This window comes from Pollachius pollachius, assembly GCF_949987615.1.
Source record: "Pollachius pollachius genome assembly, chromosome: 18".
Taxonomy (NCBI): Eukaryota; Metazoa; Chordata; class Actinopteri; order Gadiformes; family Gadidae; genus Pollachius; species Pollachius pollachius.
The window spans coordinates 6,407,872-6,430,621 of record NC_136951.1 but is presented as its reverse complement, the minus strand read 5'-3'; the positions used below and the strand labels follow the sequence as shown (position 1 = coordinate 6,430,621).

At 44.2% G+C, this 22,750-nt stretch overlaps 1 protein-coding gene across 4 annotated transcripts in view; it reads right to left on the bottom strand.

Annotated features, from left to right (window-relative positions):
• Positions 1 to 214: 214 nt before the first annotated feature.
• The window catches only part of vav2 (vav 2 guanine nucleotide exchange factor), a 191,103-nt gene continuing 168,567 nt past the window's right edge, over positions 215 to 22,750 (bottom strand). The window contains exons 9-28 of one of the 4 annotated variants that reach the window (XM_079755639.1): positions 17,091 to 17,190; positions 15,180 to 15,275; positions 13,670 to 13,738; positions 13,093 to 13,179; positions 11,876 to 11,964; positions 11,610 to 11,742; positions 11,199 to 11,213; positions 10,804 to 10,913; positions 10,595 to 10,696; positions 9,451 to 9,539; positions 9,310 to 9,323; positions 8,888 to 8,906; positions 8,287 to 8,414; positions 6,943 to 7,014; positions 6,690 to 6,751; positions 6,181 to 6,297; positions 5,514 to 5,601; positions 4,883 to 5,006; positions 2,394 to 2,548; positions 215 to 932 (exon numbers count right to left, since the gene is read on the bottom strand). In XM_079755639.1, the coding sequence (XP_079611765.1) occupies positions 885 to 932; positions 2,394 to 2,548; positions 4,883 to 5,006; positions 5,514 to 5,601; positions 6,181 to 6,297; positions 6,690 to 6,751; positions 6,943 to 7,014; positions 8,287 to 8,414; positions 8,888 to 8,906; positions 9,310 to 9,323; positions 9,451 to 9,539; positions 10,595 to 10,696; positions 10,804 to 10,913; positions 11,199 to 11,213; positions 11,610 to 11,742; positions 11,876 to 11,964; positions 13,093 to 13,179; positions 13,670 to 13,738; positions 15,180 to 15,275; positions 17,091 to 17,190 (1,717 nt within the window). In that variant the 3' untranslated portion in view covers positions 215 to 884. The remainder of the gene's footprint in view (positions 933 to 2,393; positions 2,549 to 4,882; positions 5,007 to 5,513; positions 5,602 to 6,180; positions 6,298 to 6,689; positions 6,752 to 6,942; positions 7,015 to 8,286; positions 8,415 to 8,887; positions 8,907 to 9,309; positions 9,324 to 9,450; positions 9,540 to 10,594; positions 10,697 to 10,803; positions 10,914 to 11,198; positions 11,214 to 11,609; positions 11,743 to 11,875; positions 11,965 to 13,092; positions 13,180 to 13,669; positions 13,739 to 15,179; positions 15,276 to 17,090; positions 17,191 to 22,750) is intronic. The other 3 variants (XM_079755640.1, XM_079755641.1, XM_079755642.1) reach the window with 3 other exon arrangements.

The window sequence follows — 22,750 nt, the reverse complement described above, 5'->3', positions numbered from 1 at the left end:
GTTTTTTCCCTTGGAAGGGAAGCTGACATTAGTTTTGACTCACCCCTTATTCCAGATGTTTTACAGTAGTCTTATTGGGGTCGGAGTGACTTTATAAGGGAAGAGGAGGAGGTGGCAAGTTAGTGGGTTCTTGGTTAGTTGATGTTGAGTTTCTGAGAACAATGACCATTCTTCAAAGGCACTGTACTGTACATTGGTCAGGATGTGGTCGTAATTGTGTGTGTGCTTGTGTGTGTGTGTGTGTGTGTGTGTGTGTGTGTGTGTGTGTGTGTGTGTACTTGCAAGAAATAAGTATTTTTTTGTCTATCCATCGGATTTACCCCCCAAGGCATCGCCATGACAACTAAGGCAAAATCGTCCTCCATGACAACCGAGAAACCCTATTTTTTCTTTTTTTTCTGCAATCCAATTATTTGCCGTTACTAATATCAGTATTTTTTGTTATACTTCAGCACAATAATCATTGGCATCTCTATTCAATAAATTATCTATACTGTACATTTAATTCTCCAAGCGTAGACCTGCAACGAGGGGCAGCCTTTGTCAACGTAAAAGAACCCTGCAGCTCTATATTATGTTCAATAGCGTTCCATAAAGCCACGGCGCGACACAGAGGATGGCAGACGGTGGTCCCGCCCTCCCTCTGTGGACAGAAGTGACATCATAACAAAAAAAATACAAAAATTGAAAAAAAGCGAAGCCGACTCACAAAACAATTTGGTAGAAACGCTCACTGCATTTAAAGGAGTATCCAGCAAAAAAATGTTGCCTTTTCTCTTTTTTCATCCATTGAGTTGAGTTTCCTGGGCAGACCTCCTTGGCCTGTCTAACGCGGTGGGGGTCCAATGGAGGGAAATGGTGGGGGGGTTGACAGCATTTGGGTCCTACTGTACAGCCTCTTCATCCACATAGGTGGAGGGGAACCATCCGATCTGAAAGGGCAGACGGAGCAGAAACATTACTGCGCAGTACAACCAGCTGGGAAATAGCCAGCCTGATTGCAGGACTATTTGGTCTTGAATACATTAGACCTCATTAAAGTCTGAGGGTCAGGCACTCCCAGCTTCCCTGTAATATAAATAATGGCGTAGAATAGAAATGAGAAGGTTTCCCCAAGAGTGTTTATCAGGAACTGATCAGCAACCCACACCCTAGCCGAGCTCCTCTAGGGCCTGTGTTCTGGCCTTTCCACCCTCGACTTTAAAAGTTTTGACTCTGTGCCACAGAAAAACTCTAAATCTGTACTTTCCTCCTCCTCCTCCTCCTCCCCTTAGAAGAACCAGAATGCCGCTTGCCCCCCTTCCCTCAGAGTTCTCACACTCCTCCGCACACTTTCCAACAGCAGGCCACAGCCCTCCTACATTTCTATTTCCAGAGCTCTACGCTTCCTCCAAGGAGCTAAATCCAGACTGTGTCAGCATCCTCCACCGAATGTTCCAACACATTCCGGTCCCTCCCTTTAAATGAGTTCCAGAGTGCACAGGGCATTGGCCGCTTTCCTCCCATGTTCTCCAAGATACTTTGGCTGGTTGCACCGGAAACACAGACCAGGAGTATTTTGGGATAAATTGCGTGTTAGATCGAGGTCTCTCAGCTCCACTCCTTAGCGTTGGACGGTGCCAGTGATGTTTAATGTCCCTTCTGCTTTGACAGAACGCTCATAAAGCGGTCGATTGCTCAAGCAAGTTTGTCTCAATCCGGATTAAGTGCTCCATGGTTTCCAGCTGTTTGATATTTAAACTCAATGTGTCAGTCAACGTTCTTTTGGGTTGTATTTCTTGTTGGATTGTGTTGACATACACATGCCATAAAATGACTTGCGATTTCCTTCTAAATAGTCTGATCAAATGAACTTAACCCAGCCAATCTGGAGGAGATCAGCGTTTGAGGTTGTTTTTCAGCTTTCCATAAATGTGAGATTGAGCTCTCAACTCGATCCTTATCAAGTCCCTTCCTACGCATGTGAAACAAGTAATTAAAACACTGTTGATTGCCTTACCACTTATCATACAGGCAGTGATCACAAAACAGATATGGTTCTACTTGCATAACAAATTCTTCTTTTTATAGGGAGACGGTTAGACGGTGGGGGGGGGGGGGGGACTGTTTAATGGAAGTGCTAATAAGTAAAAAGTTTAATATAGATGTTCTCCTTGCACATCTAAAAACTGTTCCAAGGTTGTACTTCACTTAAGAAAACAAAATTTAGGAAGGTTATTCAAAGAAAATTGTTTACAGTTTTCCTTGGAAGCCTAAGAAGAATGTTTTGATTATAAGTATATTCTTTTCAGAAGAATACTCAAGTTTCAAAGACTGAATACTGTTTAAGATTGTCCTCAGAATAATTCATAAGTAAAAACTTTACGGTATGAACTTTTTGAGGTGGTACTCACTCTGCCATTAGCCTCTCCTTTCCACCAGCCCTGGTCTCCTCCGATCTTGCTGTAGATCTTGACGATGTCCCCCTCCCGAAGCGACAGCTCCCTCATGTCCCGAGCCGCAAAGTTATACCTGGCCACCGCCGTGTTCACCACCCGCGGCGTGAACACTGGGGACGCAAGGTCACACAAAGGTCACGTAAGGTCACAAAAGTCAAGCCACCATGGTAAAGTTCAGTTGACAAAGAGTTTGACATGTTAAGGTGTACATGTAAGCGTTTCTCCTCGGAATGTTTATAGATGCGTGTCATTAATGAAAAGTCAAAGCATTTTGCGGACACTAGGGTTTGAACCCAGAATCTTTCACTTGGGAGTCAAACACCCTTACCACTAGCCCATCAGCAGGATTTATGTTGTTTTTTTTGTCAGCTTTTAAATTTAAACTGGTATGCTGACAGTTACATAACATCTAAAAATGGCTTATCTTTATCCCTTTAATACACACAGACAGTGCTACTTATGGAGAGGTGGTAGCGAGACTAATCACAAGGTACAGATATCTAGTCCATGCAAGTCGTGAACTTAAGATAAAGTCAAGGAGCAAGGTAACTTTGGCAAGAGTCGGGATCAATGATCAAAGATTATCCAACCGAATGTCTGGTTTTTATTTAAGCAGGTCTAAAATAAAGTGCCAAAAACATGTGGAGGAACGTACGCGCAGAGAACGAACTCACGCTGCGACAGTATGAGAGGGAATGGTCTTTCTAGCTCCTGATTTGATTGCTGTCAGACACCCTGGGTGGAGACATGTCTGGGGAACGTTCTAGATAATGAGCTGGGCTCCATGGGAGTGAGAGCTTTGATGAGACCAGCAGCACACAGAGACCGAGAGAGAGAGAGGGAGTAAGAGAGAGAGAGAGAGAGAGAGAGAGAGAGAGATAACGATACAAACACAGAAAAGTTAAGGGGAAGAAATAGAATGAAGTAAAAAAAAAAAAAAGAAACCAAACAAAATGTAAATTAAAAGGAATGAATCAAAGCAAAAAAAAAACACGAAAAGAAAGATAGACCAAAAACAAAAAGATGGGCAGGGAGATAGGAAAGAAAGAAATGGAGAAGGGGAGAGAGAGAGAGAGAGAGAGAGAGAGAGAGAGAGAGAGAGAAAAAAAACAGGAGAGGGGAGAGAGAGTACCTGACCAAAAGGGAGCTGAGCTCTGAGAAGATGAGAAGTTGAGACCTTGCGGGCTGAGGAAGGAGAAGTTGTAGGAGGCGCATGAGGCTGCTGGGAGGAGCAAGGAGCACCAGAGGAGGAGGAGCGCCAGAAGAAGAGGACCAGACAGGAGGAGGAGGAGGAGCAGGAGGAGAAAGCAGAGGTATAAGAGCCATTATGCTCGGGTGGGTACAGTCGCCACAAAGCCCACGCAGATACACACACACACACACAACCACACTCCTGCAGCTAGCACAAGCGCATGTATTCCGTCGGTATGCCACAGGTTGCTGTGGCAACAGGCCCCAGAGGGAAGAAATTACAAGAGATGACAACACCCCCAACCCCCCACACACCCCTCTCTACCGCTCCACCAAATTACCTCCATTCAGAGAACTACTTGGGAAATCAATAAGATACAGTATTAGTACAATTTATACTATATGATCAATAGAGGTACTGGTAGTCGAAGTAGTCATAGAGAGTTTAGTAGTCGAAGACAGTTTAGACTCGTATATACAAGCTTATAATAATAATAATAATAATAATAATAATAATAATAATAATAATAATAATAATAATAATAATACAATTTCATGGAAATAAAATTTATTTGATGTCTTATTTCAATTCAATGTCTAGTGGGTAATTACGTAATTTAAGAAGTTGATACTCAAATGTTGCCTGTTCCTGTAAAAGCAAGGATTCAAAAGGAGGCAGCAGAGGATAAGAGCTACAGCTAGCGATTAGCGTTTAGCCTAGCTGTTAGCCCAATCTTCCCGTTGTGCTGTCATGCATGTTAGACCGTTTCTAGACAATGGGAAGATGCACAAGAAGATGCCAAGTAGGCTAGCTAGTCATTCTTACTGAACCATGCCTTAATTTTCCTCTTGAGGCTCTATAAATTCTTATACATATTATATACTTGACTAAATATATACCATAAGCACCTACAGATAACAAGGGCCTTGATCTACTGGAAGTACAAAAATTATCATTAATAATTGATATACGGCTTAATAAATAGTGGGTGCATTGATGTCAATAATAATAATTAAGACACCTACATTGAAGTGATAACAAACGATAATCCTAAATAATACTTGAAGACATATTTTGAGCTTTGAAAACGAAAACTTATTGTTTATTGTTTGTGTTTATATGTCCAAACGGGTGTTTGTACTGGTCTAGTGTGTTGTCTTGCTGTGGCTTCTACTCCAACTATCATCCGTTGGGTGCCCCAGTGGTACTGTGTGTCCTGGCCCTGGTTCTCAGGGAGGCGGAGCTGGTCTACCTGGAGAGCGGGTGCTGGTCCGGGTTAGGGAACGCTCTTTGGACTTGTAGGAGTAGCGCAATGTCGTGTCCAGCAGCTTGAAGCTCTCCTTCAGGGAGTGGGCCTGGTAGTACTCCACTAACTCCTGATAACACACAGACACAACATGATAGAAGATATGGTTCGCTTTGTTAGTCCCGTGAATACATCTCAGATGGGTGTCAAGGGGTCACCACAGAAACTACAGAAGACATTAATTGTAAGATATAAAGAAATATGTGTAGGATAGATGTAAGTGAATAAATACATGTAAATATGTTATCCGCAAATAAACAACATTAGAGACGGTGTTGATGCAACATCTCACTACTGTAGTGACATGTTTGAGAGCCAAACAGGTAATTAACGCAGAACAAAACATCAATACATCCTTTGGGATTTGCGTGGCTCGTACAAACATAAGACAAAACCCGCTATCCAGCTGTTTGTTTGCCAGATGCAGGTGAAAGAGGAATGCTGTGTTCTTGTTGGGGGAAATTCTATGCTTGCCAACAACAACATTCAGCTATAGAGTCGGTTACCTTGATCAGATTTGGATGTAGAATAGGCATAACACAGATGTATATTTCATTATCCAAATTCGGTTGTTTACCAGAAGACTTTCAAATTTCTTGGCCTCTGTGATGTGAATCCAGCTGTCCTTCTCAATGACCTTGATGTGCTTCACTTCATCGTTGAACCTAAACACACACACACACACACACACACACACACACACACACACACACGCACACACACACACACACACACACACACACACGGTTCAAACAAGCCACAGAGGAGTATCATAATCAGATTCAGAACCCTTGTATGAAGTCATCCCAACATCTCTCATATCCATCAGCGGTCCCATCAGCCCTCGTATCCTTTCCCTCTGGGACTCACCCCGCACCCTTTTCCAGGCAGGATATACAAACAGGAAATGAGATCAAACATGCAATTAACCACGCTGTAATTAGATGGTAGTTTAGAAAGCGACTCAGAAATCCCCACAGGAATTCCTCTCTTCAGCAAAATAAAACCCACAGAAATGTGTTCTGGAATCATGCCAGCGTTCCCAGATGAAACCCGGACAATTTCTCCCCAGCAAAGATCTAGATATAGAGATCAACATCAACACAATCAAAGAGCTCCAGCTACATTTATTCGGGGTCAGGAGTCTTCGGGAATATTTCCAGAGGTCTAGCATTTTCCTCTGATTCCTTGAATCTTCCCCCGTGAGTTCTTAAGACTCTTCCTGGGGTTTGAAGGACACTCACTTGATGCTAATGGCGAAGCGTTCCGCCTCAGCAGTGCGCTCCCTGATCAGGTAAGTCCCGCTGATGTGGGACTTCAGCAGGTTATCTGCCTGCTGCCGCTCCATGTTCCCAGCAAACCTACATAGCAGGGGAGGGGGAGAGGGCTGTTCACATGGCGATCAGATGTTTACGGCGTCTTTCATGGCATCACGTGACAACATCGAAAAAATGGGCACCAGGGCCTGAGGAAAATGACACCTTTCTATGACATGGAGTAAGTAGATATTTCCTTTATATATTACAAACACAAAAAGGAAAGTGAAAGTTAAGTAATATTTAAGGGAGTTCACTATTTTAGTTCTAAATGTACCGCAGCAAATCATGGTAGTCCTTCAGGAATATAAACCAAAACTACACTATTATTACTCTGAATAAGGTTGCTCAGTCCCGAGAGATACAGTAGCAGGGAGATCCTTTGATAACGAATATAACAAAATATGCCCATATCCTTCACACGGAGCAGAACTCACCAAGGGTAACCATAGTAGTCCGTCTCCCTTGATGACTGTCGACTAGGACACGATTGGAATGGCTGTTGGCGACAAAGCGAACAACACAGAGGATCTAATCATGCACACTAAAACCACAGCCATTAGTGCACAGGCAGATCATTACACACTAACGCACCATAGAGGGTGCTTTAGAGGATGCTAAGGAGGAGCGGGGCTATTCCACAGTGTTATATAGGAGACATAGTGATTGGATTTGGATGCATGTGCCTACCTTCGGGTCCAAACATGGCTTGACGCAGGTACTGGGGAAAAAGCCGCTCTTGTGTGTCTGGAGGATTTTACCCTGGGGAAAGATAGTCAAATATATGAGCCACTTATCAGCCATATATCAGCCTTATATCACATCCAGGTACTAGCCAGATATCAGCAAGTTACCAGCCTTATATCAGCCAGATATCAGCCAGATATCATACAGTTATCAGACAGTTATCAGACAGTTACCAGCCTTATATCAGCCAGATATCAGCCTTATATCAGCCAGATATCAGACAGTTATCAGACAGTTATCAGACAGTTATCAGACAGTTATCAGACAGTTACCAGACAGTTACCAGCCTTATATCAGCCAGATATCAGCCAGATATCAGACAGTTATCAGACAGTTATCAGACAGTTACCAGCCTTATATCATCCAGATATCATCCAGATATCAGCCAGATATCAGACAGTTATCAGACAGTTATCAGACAGTTATCAGACAGTTATCAGACAGTTACCAGCCTTATATCATCCAGATATCAGTCAGATATCAGACAGTTATCAGACAGTCATCAGACAGTTATCAGCCAGTTACCAGCCTTATATCAGCCAGATATCAGACAGACATCAGACAGATATCAGACAGTTATCAGACAGTTATCAGACAGTTATCAGACAGTTACCAGCCTTATATCATCCAGATATCAGCCAGATATCAGACAGTTATCAGACAGTTATCAGACAGTTATCAGCCAGTTATCAGCCTTATATCAGCCAGATATCAGACAGATATCAGACAGATATCAGACAGTTATCAGACAGTTACCAGCCTTATATCAGCCAGATATCAGCCAGATATCAGACAGTTATCAGACAGTTACCAGCCTTATATCAGCCAGATATCAGCCAGATATCAGACAGTTATCAGACAGTTATCAGACAGTTATCAGACAGTTATCAGACAGTTACCAGCCTTATATCAGCCAGATATCAGACAGATATCAGACAGTTAACAGACAGTTACCAGCCTTATATCAGCCAGGAGAACAGATGACATTCAGCCCTGGGCAGAATCATTTTTAAATGAGATGAAGATTATAACCACAGAAAGCTATAAATAATAAATATGTTTTTCGTGCATTCCGTATCTGTTCTATTGAAAGCGATACAAGAAAATCCTGTATACAGTTATTTAATAAGACTTTTATCAAAGGCGACAATGTATGGGGAGCTATCTTTTTGACTGGGAGTTGAACACCCAAGCCAAGACTCTTTCTGTGCAGTCAGCGAGCTGTAAGGGGGGGGTGATAGCCATGGGCGTGGGGTCTTCAGGGGGTAGAGTGGTGTTTCCCCTCACCTCCCACCAGGAGGTCTCAGGCTCCCCCTTCAGCAGCTCGATGAAGTCCCCGGTCTGGAGGGCCAGCGGGGGCTTCCCCGGGGGCGCGGGCGTACCGTGGTAGTTCCGCACCGCCACCATCTTAGGACCTGCCGGGGAACATCGAGATCAGAATCAGCAATATGAACCGTACAAACAAGCAAAAAGTGATGGAATGATAAAAAGAGAAAAACATAGTCTCACTTGACCACTAGTTTATTCATTCAATATTTCTGAACAAAGTCAGATTCATAAGACTGTTATTACAATGATAATATTAATGCCTACACGTTATACATACTAATGTGTTCCTTCCTACTTTCACTTTTTCAGCTGTGCTAGTACACTTAATAGACAGGGCTTTGTCTCACATTCTCCGTCACAGAAGGCAAGTATTTTTGGAGTTATCTTTCCATTCAAATACAAACTTACATTATCTTTGACTATTTTTTGGTTGGTATATTTGTCGTAAACAGACCATTAGAGGGCAGTGTTGAGCTGTGGTAGAGTGTGGAGTCGACTTAAGGAGAAACATGAGGATACCAGTGGACAGAAATAGAAACACTTTTCCACTCAAACTTACCCAACGACATCCCAGCTTCCTGTACCGCAATAAAAAATAAAAAGAACATCCAATTAGCAAACAAATCATTGTTTGTGTTGTGCCATGGCAAATGAACATGAACATCATAGGAAAGAAGGAAAAAACTGAGCATATTTAGAGAGCGAGAAAGAGAGATAAAAAGAGAAAGAAAGAGTGAGTGAGAGAGAGCGAGAGAGAGAGCGAGTGATAGAGGCAGAAAGACACATGAAGAGAGGCAGGGTCAGAGAGAAAGGTGGAGAGAGATGGGGAGAAAGAGACAGAGAAACAGTGCAAGGGAAGCGTTAGAGGAGAAGGCAGAGAGCACGAAAGGGAGAGGGAGACGGTCTGACATGAACAGATAGAGACAGGTGACATCCAAAAGTTAAGTTCACTGAAACTCTTAAAGTATGGAATCCACTTACCAGATCATGGGGATCTGAAAGGAGAGAAAGGGGAAGAGAGGTAACGGTGAGAAAGGTTCCCGTCGACTCATTTCTCTGTCAGCCTGTCTGTCTGGTGTACAAGAGGACTGTCTCTCTATCTGCCTGTCTGTGGTCACTTACTGATTTTACAGATGGTGATAACTTCCAGACACTCCTTGTGTGCACCTGTGCCACAATGTGCACAGAAATATCCCTGGTAGAAGATGCCCCTGGATAGAGCATGTGCGCACGCACACACACACACACACACACACACACACACACACACACACACACACAGAGACACACACACACAGAAATTAAATACACAACCGTTAGTACATTCTCATCCAAGTATAACAGACCATTATGACAATACATAGTAGGACACACTCAGTACTACTATCAATTAAAACATACACAGTAAATAAAACATACAGTGTTAGAAAAGTGTTAAATACCCGTACAGTACTCACCATAGTAAAAGACATTGTAGGACATGTTGCGCACTTCCGTAAATATAATTAAAAACATCTTTCTATCTATAATCACATCCTATCAACCCAGCATTTTGATCTAGAACGACAGGACTAACAGCACTCAAAGGACTATAAGTTTACATATCAGTGTGTCCCAGAATACCTCCTGTATGCTATATCCAACACTGACTCTGTGGGATGTTCTCTGACTGAATAGTACCGACCATACATCACGACGGGACGGCTCAGCAGTAATGACCAGCGGTAAGCAGCGCAGCGCTGGGGTTTACCAACACTGCAGATATCGGTTAAAGCAGAGCCACAGAGCTGATGGGTCAATACGCAACATGCCGTTTAGAATGCAAACCATTATGGAGGTCAGGGTGGCACTCTACGTGACCAAAACTCCACTTCCCATGAGGCCAAGCTTAGTTCGCTTGGAATGGAGGTTGAGCAGGGATGGTAAAGAGTTTGGGAGGGAATTTGTGGCATGTAAAAATATATACTGTCTATTAGTGTACTTTTATATGCATTATTTTTTAATGGTTTTAACCTTAATCATATAAATACTGTTTTATCGTGTTACAAATACACTCCTTAATTGCCACTAAATTTGCACACTGCTGAGATAAACCTTCAGAATGCTTTGACAGTTTGTTGGGATTAAAAAATTAATCCGACCTCTTTCGTCGAAATGGGCTGTTATTGAAATAAGGGTGGCTAAACTGGAACATGCTTAAGACGACATACTGCAGTTTATGATGCGTGACGAAAGATCCGGATATTAGAGTCACATCTCTGAATACCTTAACAACATCTTGCAGGCACGGCAGTTGGTGTTCTTATCAAAGGTGTGCATCTGGAAGTTGTGATGATTGGCTGTGGCTCTCTCAGGCTTGATGTTGGACCTAGTGTGATTGGAGAGCACACCGGCAAGTCATCACAAAATGCAAGGAGACGATTGGTCGAGGGGTAAAAGTGTGACACCTGGGGGAAGCCACCAGTGGAAACTCACATGGCCATTTCAAACTGCTCCATCCACTTTCTCTTGGTCTCCTCTGTCTTGCAGAAGAACTGGAAGCCCTGCTTGCCTTGCAGGTGGATCAGGTAGAAGCCGTAGGACCACTGGGGGCACAGAGCGAGTGAGGCGTGGGGCGGAACACACACGCGGAGGCACGCGGACGAGACAAGCACACAGAAGCCCACGGGGAAACCAGCATCCATAGTCTCAACACCAAAGGATGCGGAGACACCCCCTCAACATATGTTCTCGTCTCCCCAGGGTCATGAAGCATGCCAAGCGCTTTCTTCGAGACCAAAATGGAGGGTCCGTGCGACACCCAATAACAAACCAATGCAGTTTTTATGATGCGGAAGAGTTTTAAACAAAAGGGGTTAACGTCAGCTTACCATTTTTCCACTCGACTGGTAAGCATGCGAAAGGAGAAAGAAGACATCAGAGGGAGAAAGAGCCGGTTACACATGCGGCACGGACACACATGCAGATTATGATTATTTTGACACCAAAAACAAAAGAAAGGAGCACTGTTAGACCGCTGGCGGTATCGCGTGATCTCCACCGCGCATGAATCATAAATGACCTGCTTTGCATTTTTATCCAGCGTGAACTTGAAAGCATGGCTACGCAACAACGCATGTCAGACACCTCAATGCATTACTGATGAGTCGCAGATCTGAAATTACCATCGACCAAATCACGTCACTCAAGGGCATCGATTAGAATAATTGCGTGGATCATTATTCCGATAGCCAGGCTGAGAAGGGTGGTGTTCTATCATCTCCGTCCCCCTGCCTCCTCACCTTCTTCATATCCCTGTTGTTCATGAGGTCGTCTGACATTTTGTAGGACTGAAGCTCAATGATCTCCTTGAGCTCATAGCTGTAGCCCTTTCTCTTGCACACGATCACCACCTTGTCAAACAAGAAGATGTACCTGCAAACACAAACGCATACACGTGACCTGTTAGGCCAGCCGCTTTAAACGCTTTAAAATTATATTATCTCTGATTCGGTTTCATTGAGGAACCATTTGTGTGGGTTGAGAGGGCACAGAGGTCCGGTCTTACCGGTCCTGTTTAGTTCTGTTGATGATAGAGGACACTTTGAGTTCTCCGTCGATCTTTGGCCTGCCGTACTCCTCCAGTTTGACCTGCTGCTTAGGGCACACAAACAACCACCCCGGTCAACCTTCACTCCCCCACAGAGAACTCCAAGTCAGGCTTATGCTAGTAACTTATGCTAATCACTTATGTTAATAGCGCAATATATAATGCAACATGTCTATTATGCAACTCTTCGGATAATCTCAGAAGAGCAGAGTTTAATTTAAAGTGACCTTCTCAAACAACATTCAGTTTAAAATGGAACAAACATTTCCCGCAAGGTTTCCCTCGTTTTTCAGCGCCTGAGACAACTCAGGGATGTCGGGGGTTTTGATTAATACAACAAAATGCACCATTTTAACACTGAAAATGAAACCCTGACTTCAGGGTACCATTTATTGTTTTTTTCCAGTCATTTAGAATGCATCCCCAGGGCTCTGCGACTGTGCGGTTCCTCCCTGGTGTTATATCAGCCCTCTAGCCCACATCCCTCTCCATACGTTCCTGCTCGGCCAGGGATGTATGGAGAAGGCAACTGAAAAATGTTCTCTCTGCTGGCTGTCCCCGAAGGTACAACCTCCACCTGCTCCCCAGTACACTCCGATATATTATTCAGTCAGAAAGCTATAGCTGTACCATTAGGCTCTAGTCACTCTGCTTTTACGTACACAAACACATACAGCCTATGATGTGTTCTTATAGGTATGTATTGTATATATATATAAGGGGATTTATAGGTAGGTATACAGACAGACGTACTGGTAGACCGATAGATAGATACATGATCGATAAGACAGAACAATAGACAGATAGATTGATAGCTAGATAAATAACAGCTCAAAGTCTAGCAACACAGGGGAAGAGTTCATGAGAGGAAAGAAGGTAGGCACCTCTTTGGTTTTTACATAACTGGCCTGGTAATTTTCTGCAAGGCTAAATGATTCAACATAGACTACTTTAAATGCACTGAATTAGATGGAGGCACAGAGCCCCGAAAGTTCTCTTAGTTGCGAAAAATAAGGATTTATATAAGTGCATATTTCATGCAAGTGCCCTTTGAATCTGAACTAACCATCCCCTTGAAAAAATGTAATAAAAATGGTAAAAAGTATAAAAATGCTTTAGAGTACATCTAATACAAATATAATTAAGTTAACATGCAATTCTTCAGAAGTACTTACCAGGTTTTCAATGGAACTTTGGAATTCACTAATTTTCTTCAGTGTCTCGTTGTCTCGCTTCACTTCGTTGATGTACATCGCCAGGTCCTGGGAAAGCAGAGGGAGCGGGATTAGTTCAACAATTTCAACTTTTCACCCTTTTTTGATTAGGTTTTCATGTATCTTAGTAGCCTTTCTTAAACTCACGGTGATGCATAGTCACTGTACAACAGTGGTTCAAAACTTAAGCTTTTGAACCCATTTTTTTTATAAATTACTGCAACCCCAACTCAACATCAGGCCCCACTAAAGGTGAGCAGTAGTCCGCTTGGTATGAAACTTTAGCCCCATTTTCTCGTTTGTACATAGAGGGCCTTTGTGAGATATTTAAAATAGTTTTGGTTATTTCTTCTTTATCAATACCTTACCATCAAATATCTATAGCTTATAAGTCAACAATTTCCATCGACCTCACATGTTGGGGAATATTTCTCTACACACATGTACAGACGCATACGCAGCAGGCACAGACAGATGTGACTGAACACAGACACCCAAATCATATGAAAAACCAAATGAGAACAAAGACAGCACAAACCTGCATGGCCTCCAGGGCTTCTTTCAGCTGCTGTCTCTCCGGTCTCTCTGCAGAGTGACTCAGGAGTTCCTGGAGAGAAACGCGTGATGTCAACATCAACAACAACAACTCAACGAACAAACAAGGCCCAATATCAAATCCTGCAGAAGTCAAAAGTCCTCCTTTTATTTAACTAAAATGACCAATGTTAATGTCTTTACATAGAAGAAGGTCAGAAACGTCTAATTATATCACCTTACTATCTTCCGCCCGATCCTCAGCCCTACCTAAGCCAGCCACCCACGATCCGTCTCTAAAACTATACAGAGAGGTGAGCGAAAAGGTTCCGGGCTCAAACTCCAGTGACCACAGTCTACCAGTGGGCATCCTTCAGTGAGCTGTCAAACCCCTACCAGCTCCTTAATGACCTGTATATAAAAGTCACTTTGGATAGAAGTGTCTGGCTGCCTGGTGACTGAATAGTAACAATAGAACCCCACCAAAAATGCATTCATCATTTTCACATTGCTGGAGAATGATTACTCATGTGTATTGTATCGGCTGATTGGCAAACAAAAGGAATATAGTGAGAATAAAAGAGACCTCACTGAAAGGTCATGGACACTCACACACACACGACAGACACACTCAGTTCTAGAGGAAGCCCTGGGGCTTTAAGCTGTGGTAATCCTTTACTGCAGTGCCATGTGAGGCAGGGAAATGGGCTGAGTTTAATCTGATTTCAGCACGCTTGATTTGAACTCAGAGCCCTGCAGGGCCTCTGCTGACTCTAAAGATGAAAGTGTCCCTCCACTAATGTGCAACTTCACTAACACCTGGCTACACCTATCAACTAGACCCATAATCACCTTGACAAAAAAAGCTCCTAGCCAAGAATTAAGCCAAACCATCGTCTAGCCAAACAATGACCTGTCCTAGCCATCAATTTGCCAAACAATCACCTAGCTATGCAATAATCTAGCCACAGATTCACCAAACAACCATGAGCTAAAAAAATTATTAGCAAAACTATCACCTAATTTTACTCGTAGCTAAACTATTTGCCAAAATCAACATAGCGAAACTATTACAGAGCAAATCAATAAGCCACAGACAATGAGCCAAATGGTCACTTATTTTCTCAAATCACCTTCCCAAACTGTGTTCCCGTCCAAAAAATGTCCCAAAATGATTACTTAGCCAAAGAATAACCAACGTCAAATAAACAGAAGACGAAACACTCAAACAAATAAACAAACACTCATTTAAAAAAAAAACTATCCAAACTGTCAGCTGGCCCACCTATACCTCTAAACCGCCCACAGCTTCTTTACACAAATCAACAGAATAAGGCTGTTCAAAATTAAGATGATGAGCCACACAAGGTAAAACAACAGTTTTGGGTGTTTGAAAATGCTGAACAAATGTGTAGGGAAGAGGCTAACCCTGCGAACAACGATGCGTTTCCGTTTCCCCGAGGTAGTGTGGCCATGGCCTCTGTGTTGGTGTTGGGTGTGTTCTATGTGCCTACCTTCAGCAGTAGATGGTATTTCAGGACCCTCTGCATTGGAACCACCAGAAGATCCTGCAGCTTGAACTTCCCTTCCTGCACCTTCATTGTGCACTCCTGAAATAAAACACAAACACAGACAGACACAGTAACACACAGCATTACACACAATACGTTGCATTTAAAAGCTGCAGATTGTACTACTTGTTTAAACAATTAGGGGCAGGATGATTCATTGCCCAGTTGATTAATTACTTAATCATGGTGTTGCGTTCACCATCTATCGCCTCAGCAAACCCACAACCCCAGTGAAGGAGGCTACATATTGCTAATGCACAGACCTAATTGTTCTGTAGGGCAAACCGCACCAGGACAATTAGCATTTATGCTGATTGGGGACATTGCTCAGGGTGCTGGATGTATTTTGTCTTGTCTAGCTCAATATGGTCAACTAGTGGAGCATGACATTACAACTGCCAGGGTTAGGGGTTCTGTTCCCACTGGGGCCACAGATGCTATGAAATCTATGCACTCACAGTACTGTATGGCACAAAGTACCAACATTTCCCATCTACCTAGAATTATCCATTTATTCCAAAAGGCAGGATTAGTTCCAGACTGAAAAAAATAAACAAGCTGATTATTTGTTTAACTAGGCAGTGAGGAGAAATGTCCCAGAGAGAGAGAGATAGAGAGAGAGAGAGAGAGAGAGAGAGAGAGAGAGAGAGAGAGAGAGAGAGTGAAAGAAAGAAAGAAAGAAAGAAAGAAAGAAAGAAAGAAAGAAAGAAAGAAAGAAAGAAAGAAAGAAAGAAAGAAAGAACAAACGAAAGAAAGAAAGAAAGAGAAAATAAAAGTCAAAGAGAGAAAAGAGGAGAGAGAAAGAGAAGAGAAGAGAGGGAGAAATGCTTTCCATTTTGCCAACAGGATCCATGTCTAATTTGCTCCCATTCTCTCACCGGGCTGAACATTGATCTACCTTAATCCTCCTCCATTACACTAGCACATTAACCTTACCCTGTTTCTAGTAAGAATTCAGGGGCTGAAAATTGGGGTGTGGGCTGTAATTGAGAATAATGACCGTTTATATGCTAGCAAGCATTTGAAAGAGCATTTCACACAATATTGTCCATACCTATTAGAAGTACTAAAGTACATTCAACAAGTCATGGTTCCATTATTGTAATCCTGTTTCCATTGGTACTGGCCGTTTAAAATAAAATCTGTGTTCCCTGATGAGGATTTAACTTGTAATTGAGAGAGTGGAGTCTCTATAGGTCTTAGGCTGAGTCTCTCACTGGGCGGTGAAACTGTTGTGTGTGGTCTGACCAAGGTTTTGACTTGACCTTACAAGTACATTATATATGTGTAGCTCCTAATCACAGCTACAGACTCAGAGAGCTTTTTTCTCTTCTTTCCTCTACTTTTATCCTACAAAGAATAAGCCTGCACTCAACTGTAACTGACATGGTAATGCATTTGTTTGGAAACTTTATCATGATCAATAGCTGTCCTCTTCAAAAATTAATGTTCAAAAGTATTTTAAACATTGACACATTGATTGACAACATTGATAATGACTTGCATTCGTCTTTGCTGTGGTATCGACAGAAAAATGCAGAATTGAACATCCCGATCTAATGCAGAACCTCTACTGCACTGTTACATCAACTCCATCTTGAATTTCTTCCCACTCTATCTTATGGTCCCTCTCTGCTTCTTCCGGCCCTACGGCCAATCAGCACTTAGACATTTGCATATTTCCAAACAGTGGGTGGAGCCAATCATTCACTTTCTTCTCCTGTTTTTTAGCTTCCTTGAACATGTTAAACCTTTCACAATGTATACATAGGCCTGCGTGTATTTGTTGTACCTGCTCCGACCTTGAAACCTGTCCAACAAATAATAACATGTTAATAGCAGGAGGTGGGTTACCTCAACTTTAACTTTGACCTCCTCCCGCGTGGCGATGAGGTCGTCCAGTGTCTTCTGAGCCGTCTCCATGTGGCTGCAGTACTGACCGTAGATCAACAACCTGTAAAAACACGTTCACAGTCAGTCACTATCACTGTTATTATCAGTCTAAATGTCTCCATGTGGCTGCAGTACTGACCGTAGATCAACAACCTGGAAAAACACGTTCACAGTCACTATCATTGTTATTATCACTCATAATGTACCTTTCATGTGGCTGCAATGCTGTTAATACCACGGTCAAGATCACAATCTAACTTTTAATATCACTGTGTGTGCAGCAGTGGCTCAGAAGGCAGAGCCGGTTGACTGGCTATTGGAAGGTTAAAGGTAGTTCGATCCCTGGTTCCTCCTAGCTGAATGTCGCGGTGTCCCTTAGCAAGACGCCTATGCCTAACTGCTCTTAACAACTGTGTGAAGTTGTGTTTGAATGGACCATTATATCACATTAAACACAGTTATTAACTCATTCACTAGCTCACAGTTGAGATCACTATATCACAGTCACTATCACAGTCCATACCAATCAGTCCTGAATCACTTGGACGTCTGCTTTCTCTGCCTCGCCTTAGAGAACACAATCTGCTAAATAACTTAATGTAGAGGTCAGTGCGTTGTGTTCCTGGGTCACTCTCAGAATGGAAATGAAGGCGCTTTTGGCAAAATAGATTGTGTTCGAATAGAAGTCCACCCTGGTGATTGGAGATATATACGTGACTGTTTAATTATACCCTTTGTTGTGTTCAAGCCAGTTAATTGTATATAATACCTCACCATCTCGCACATATAACCCCCTGTGGATCCCTCTGAATTGTAAATTCTATGAATATATATACATATAAATAAATTATCTGTGATATAAATATAGATAGACGAACACCTTGCCACTCCAATAAGAAAGGATGGCTATGTACAAGATGTGAATGCTGATGTCCCTTACAAAAAACCCTTAGATACCATAATGTTGGGAATGTATGCAGTACAGTTATGCCAGCATTGAGTACTTAATAAAAAGGAATACACAAATTAGCTCATATTGCTCCAACTGTTGCCAGTGCCACTAGACACTATTGGGGACGAGTATAAAATGAAAAAGTGCATAATTAAGGGAACATATTTGAGAGTAGACATGAGTAAAATCTACCCATGTGCTGCCAATTCGCTTTAATTTAAGTTAATCAATGAAAAGAAGCTCAGTGATTTTAATCAGACGCTCATACGGGCTCCTCTTAGTTTTATAGTGTGGAGAGAGAGAGAGAGAGACAGAGAGAGAGAGAGAGAGAGAGAGACAGAGAGAGAGAGAGCTCTTCACAAATGGAGTCTGCCCTCATTAGATCACACAAAGGACCCGCGACATCATCTGTGGAGTCTCTTCAAAATGGAAGTGGTTCAGAGAATTCAGCTTGCAACAACACATGGCACACATCTCTTTCCCCTCTCTCTCCCCTACCCCACTCATCTTCCCCCTCTCACTATCTATCTCGCCTCTTCTTTCTCCCCTAACTCCTCCATTTTTTTGGTCCCTCCCACTTTTCCTCTTCTCCCTCTCTCCCTTCCATCCCTCTCACCTGTTCACTCATATCTCCCTCTCTCCCTCCGCTTCTCCCTCTCTCCCTTCCATCCCTCTCACCCGTTCACTCATATCTCCCTCTCTCCCTCCGCTTCTCCCTCTCTCCCTTCCATCCCTCTCACCCGTTCACTCATATCTCCCTCTCTCCCTCCGCTTCTCCCTCTCTCCCTTCCATCCCTCTCACCCGTTCACTCATATCTCCCTCTCTCCCTCCGCTTCTCCCTCTCTCCCTTCCATCCCTCTCACCCGTTCACGCATATCTCCCTCTCTCCCTCCGCTTCTCCCTCTCTCCCTTCCATCCCTCTCACCCGTTCACTCATATCTCCCTCTCTCCCTCCGCTTCTCCCTCTCTCCCTCTGACCACGCTCCTCCTCCCCTCCCCCCCTCCCTGCGTGTGGATGGCGCACGCAGAAGTAGGGCACTGGATGGGCTGCCGGTGCCAAGGCCCCTCTAGGGCGCCTGGCACTCAAGCTTGAATTTGAGTTGATGAGTGGAGAGGAGAGGAGGAGGAGAGAGAGGAGGAGAGGAGAGTAGAAGGAGAGAGAGGAGGAGAGAGAGGAGGAGAAAGACGAAGGCTAGAGGAGAGGAGGTGGAGAGGAGAGAAGGAGGAGAGAGAGGAGGAGAGGAAAGTAGAAGGAGAGAGGGGAGGAGAGAGAGGAGAAGGAGAGTAGAAGGAGAGAGAGGAGGAGAGGAGAGTAGAAGGAGAGAGAAGAGAAAAAGGAGGAGAGGAGAGGAGGAGAAAGACGAAGGTTAGAGGAGAGGAGGTGGAGAGGAGAGGAGGAGGAGAGAGAGGAGGAGAGGAGAGTAGAAAGAGAGAGAAGAGAAAAAGGAGGAGAGGAGAGGAGGATAAAGACGAAGGTTAGAAGAGAGGAGGTGGAGAGAGAGGAGGAGAGGAGAGCAGGTGGAGAGAGAGGAGGAGAGGAGAGCAGGAGGAGATGAGAGTAGAAGGAGAGAGAAGAGAAAAAGAAGGAGAGGAGGAGAAAGACGAAGGTTAGAGGAGAGGAGGTGGAGAGAGAGGAGGAGAGGAGAGCAGGAGGAGAGGAGAGTAGAAGGAGAGAGAAGAGAAAAAGGAGGAGAGGAGAGGAGGAGAAAGACGAAGGTTAGAGGAGAGGAGGTGGAGAGAGAGGAGGAGAGGAGAGCAGGAGGAGAGGAGAGTAGAAGGAGAGAGAAGAGAAAAAGGAGGAGAGGAGGAGAAAGACGAAGGTTAGAGGAGAGGAGGTGGAGAGGAGAGGAGGAGGAGGAGAGAGAGGAGGAGAGGAGAGTAGAAGGAGAGAGAAGAGAAAAAGGAGGAGAGGAGGAGAAAGACAAAGGTTAGAGGAGAGGAGGTGGAGAGAGAGGAGGAGAGGAGAGCAGGAGGAGAGGAGAGTAGAAGGAGAGAGAAAAGAAAAAGGAGGAGAGGAGAGGAGGAGAAAGACGAAGGTTAGAGGAGAGGAGGTGGAGAGAGAGAAGGAGAGGAGAGCAGGAGGAGAGGAGAGTAGAAGGAGAGAGAAGAGAAAAAGGAGGAGAGGAGAGGAGGAGAAAGACAAAGGTTAGAGGAGAGGAGGTGGAGAGAGAGAAGGAGAGGAGAGCAGGAGGAGAGGAGAGTAGAAGGAGAGAGAGGAGGAGAGGAGAGTAGAAGGAGAGAGAAGAGAAAAAGGTGGAGGAGAGGAGGAGAAAGACGAAGGTTAGAGGAGAGGAGGTGGAGAGGAGGACAGGAGGAGGAGAGGAGAGTAGTAGGAGAGAGAAAAGAAAAAGGAGGAGAGGAGGAGAAAGACGAAGGTTAGAGGAGAGGAGGTGGAGAGAGAGAAGGAGAGGAGAGCAGGAGGAGAGGAGAGTAGAAGGAGAGAGAAGAGAAAAAGGAGGAGAGGAGAGGAGGAGAAAGACAAAGGTTAGAGGAGAGGAGGTGGAGAGAGAGAAGGAGAGGAGAGCAGGAGGAGAGGAGAGTAGAAGGAGAGAGAGGAGGAGAGGAGAGTAGAAGGAGAGAGAGGAGGAGGAGAGAGAGGAGGAGAGGAGAGTAGAAGGAGAGAGAAGAGAAAAAGGTGGAGGAGAGGAGGAGAAAGACGAAGGTTAGAGGAGAGGAGGTGGAGAGGAGGAGAGGAGGAGGAGAGGAGAGAAGAAGGAGAGAGAAGAGAAAAAGGAGGAGAGGAGAGGAGGAGAAAGATGAAGGTTAGAGGAGAGGAGGTGGAGAGAGAGGAGGAGAGGAGAGCAGGAGGAGAGGAGAGTAGAAGGAGAGAGAAGAGAAAAAGGAGGAGAGGAGAGGAGGAGAAAGACGAAGGTTAGAGGAGAGGAGGTGGAGAGAGAGGAAGGCGAGAGGAGAGGAGAGGTGGAAGAGAGAGAGGAGGAGAGAGGAGAGAGCCGGCAGCATGCAGTGTAACCACGGCTCTAGCTGCTTTCTGACGGATATGTGAGCAGAGAGGGACACGAGCATTCTCATCACTGTCCTTGTGAATGAGCAAATGAGAAGTCAGAGGAAACATAAGCATTAAGGAAGAAATGGTTGGCATCTCACATGTTATGCTAAAGTTATGCTTTATGTTTCCATTCTTTCTCACGCTTATTTTTCATATGTATCCAGTACACATGAACGCACATACACACATATGTATACACACCATGCAAGCGCACAAGTACACACACACACACACACACCCACACAGCCCGAATAGACCCTCACATTGACGTCTCTTTCCCCTTCATCTTCTCTTCACTGCAGCGTTTTAATAATCCAGAGGAGATCAGTGCATCACTGTACACCCCAACCTCACAACCACCACCACCACCCCACCCAGCAGGAGGGCTTCCCGGGGTCCACCATCCCTGACAGGACCCTCAATGCCATGGTTCCCAGGCCCCGGGGCAAACTGCCCTGCAGTGCCCCCGCAGAGGCTGCGATCAGGACCGTGGACACGTTTATAAATAGACGCCGCGTTGGCCTTCGGACCTTACGTAAACGGGAGGAGATGCAGTGCTTCTGGATCAAAAAGCACGATATCAACTACATGTCATCTCAATGAGTCGTTTTTATTCAAAGGTTTATGATCTATATTCAATACGAATTTGACTAAATCCAAGCCAAAAAAACGACTCATCAATATTCAGATGAAGATGTAAATGTTATAGTGCTTCTTATCGATAAGAAACACATATCCCCCGTTCACTTGTTTTTGTTTACATGCGTTTGTTTACTTCCCCACTCCGATTTGGCGCCGCCAGTGACATAACACTGCAGCAGGTCAAAGCAGTCAGCGCGACGTCCATGTATGCATGCCTCGGCTTGACTCGGCCCCCCCCTCTGAGAGACTGATCCCTTAGAGACAGGGCCCCGGGGCCCTCCCTGTCTGCTCCTCAATGATCCAGGAAGGACAACGGGACGGAGAGCAATGAAGGGCTGGTGATGAGTGAGGAGACAGCCACCCTATGGCTCAGCACATTGAGGTCTTCATGCGTGCCATATACCTCTCCCCCCCAACCCGCTCCTCCTCCTCCTCCTCCTCCTCCTCCTCCTCCTCCTCCTCCTCCTCCACCTCCACCTCCTCCTCCTCATCAGGCATGCCACCAGAGTATAACCAGACATGAAGGGCTCCTTCTTTGCACATTCCAGCTCTCCGAGTAGGAGTATTCTCCAGTTATTTTACAGGAATGTTAAAATTCTGTTATGAGCAGTTTGAAATTCCTATCATTCTATGAGAATGGATGCATTCTTTCATGTGAATGATCAAATTATTGGATGAGCTGATTTCAAACACAATTGCTTTATGAGTATATTGAATGTACTTGTGATGATCATCCCATGTTTATCATTACATTTTTATTTGCATGTTTATCCTCTCTTGTTTGATCTGTAAGCCCTGAATTTCCCTTCTGGGAATAATGATGATATCTTATCTTGTGTTCTCATGTTCCATCCCAGACATGCAGGGCTGGTGTGGGGATGGGGCCGTGATTAGTATTGGTGTGGGGTAGAACGTATAACAACCGCAAATTAATAGAGAGTGGAAACGTAATTATAGCGAAAGACCAACTTGAAGAAATGACTTGTGCCCTCTTTAACTGGGAAATACGACGTAGTAAC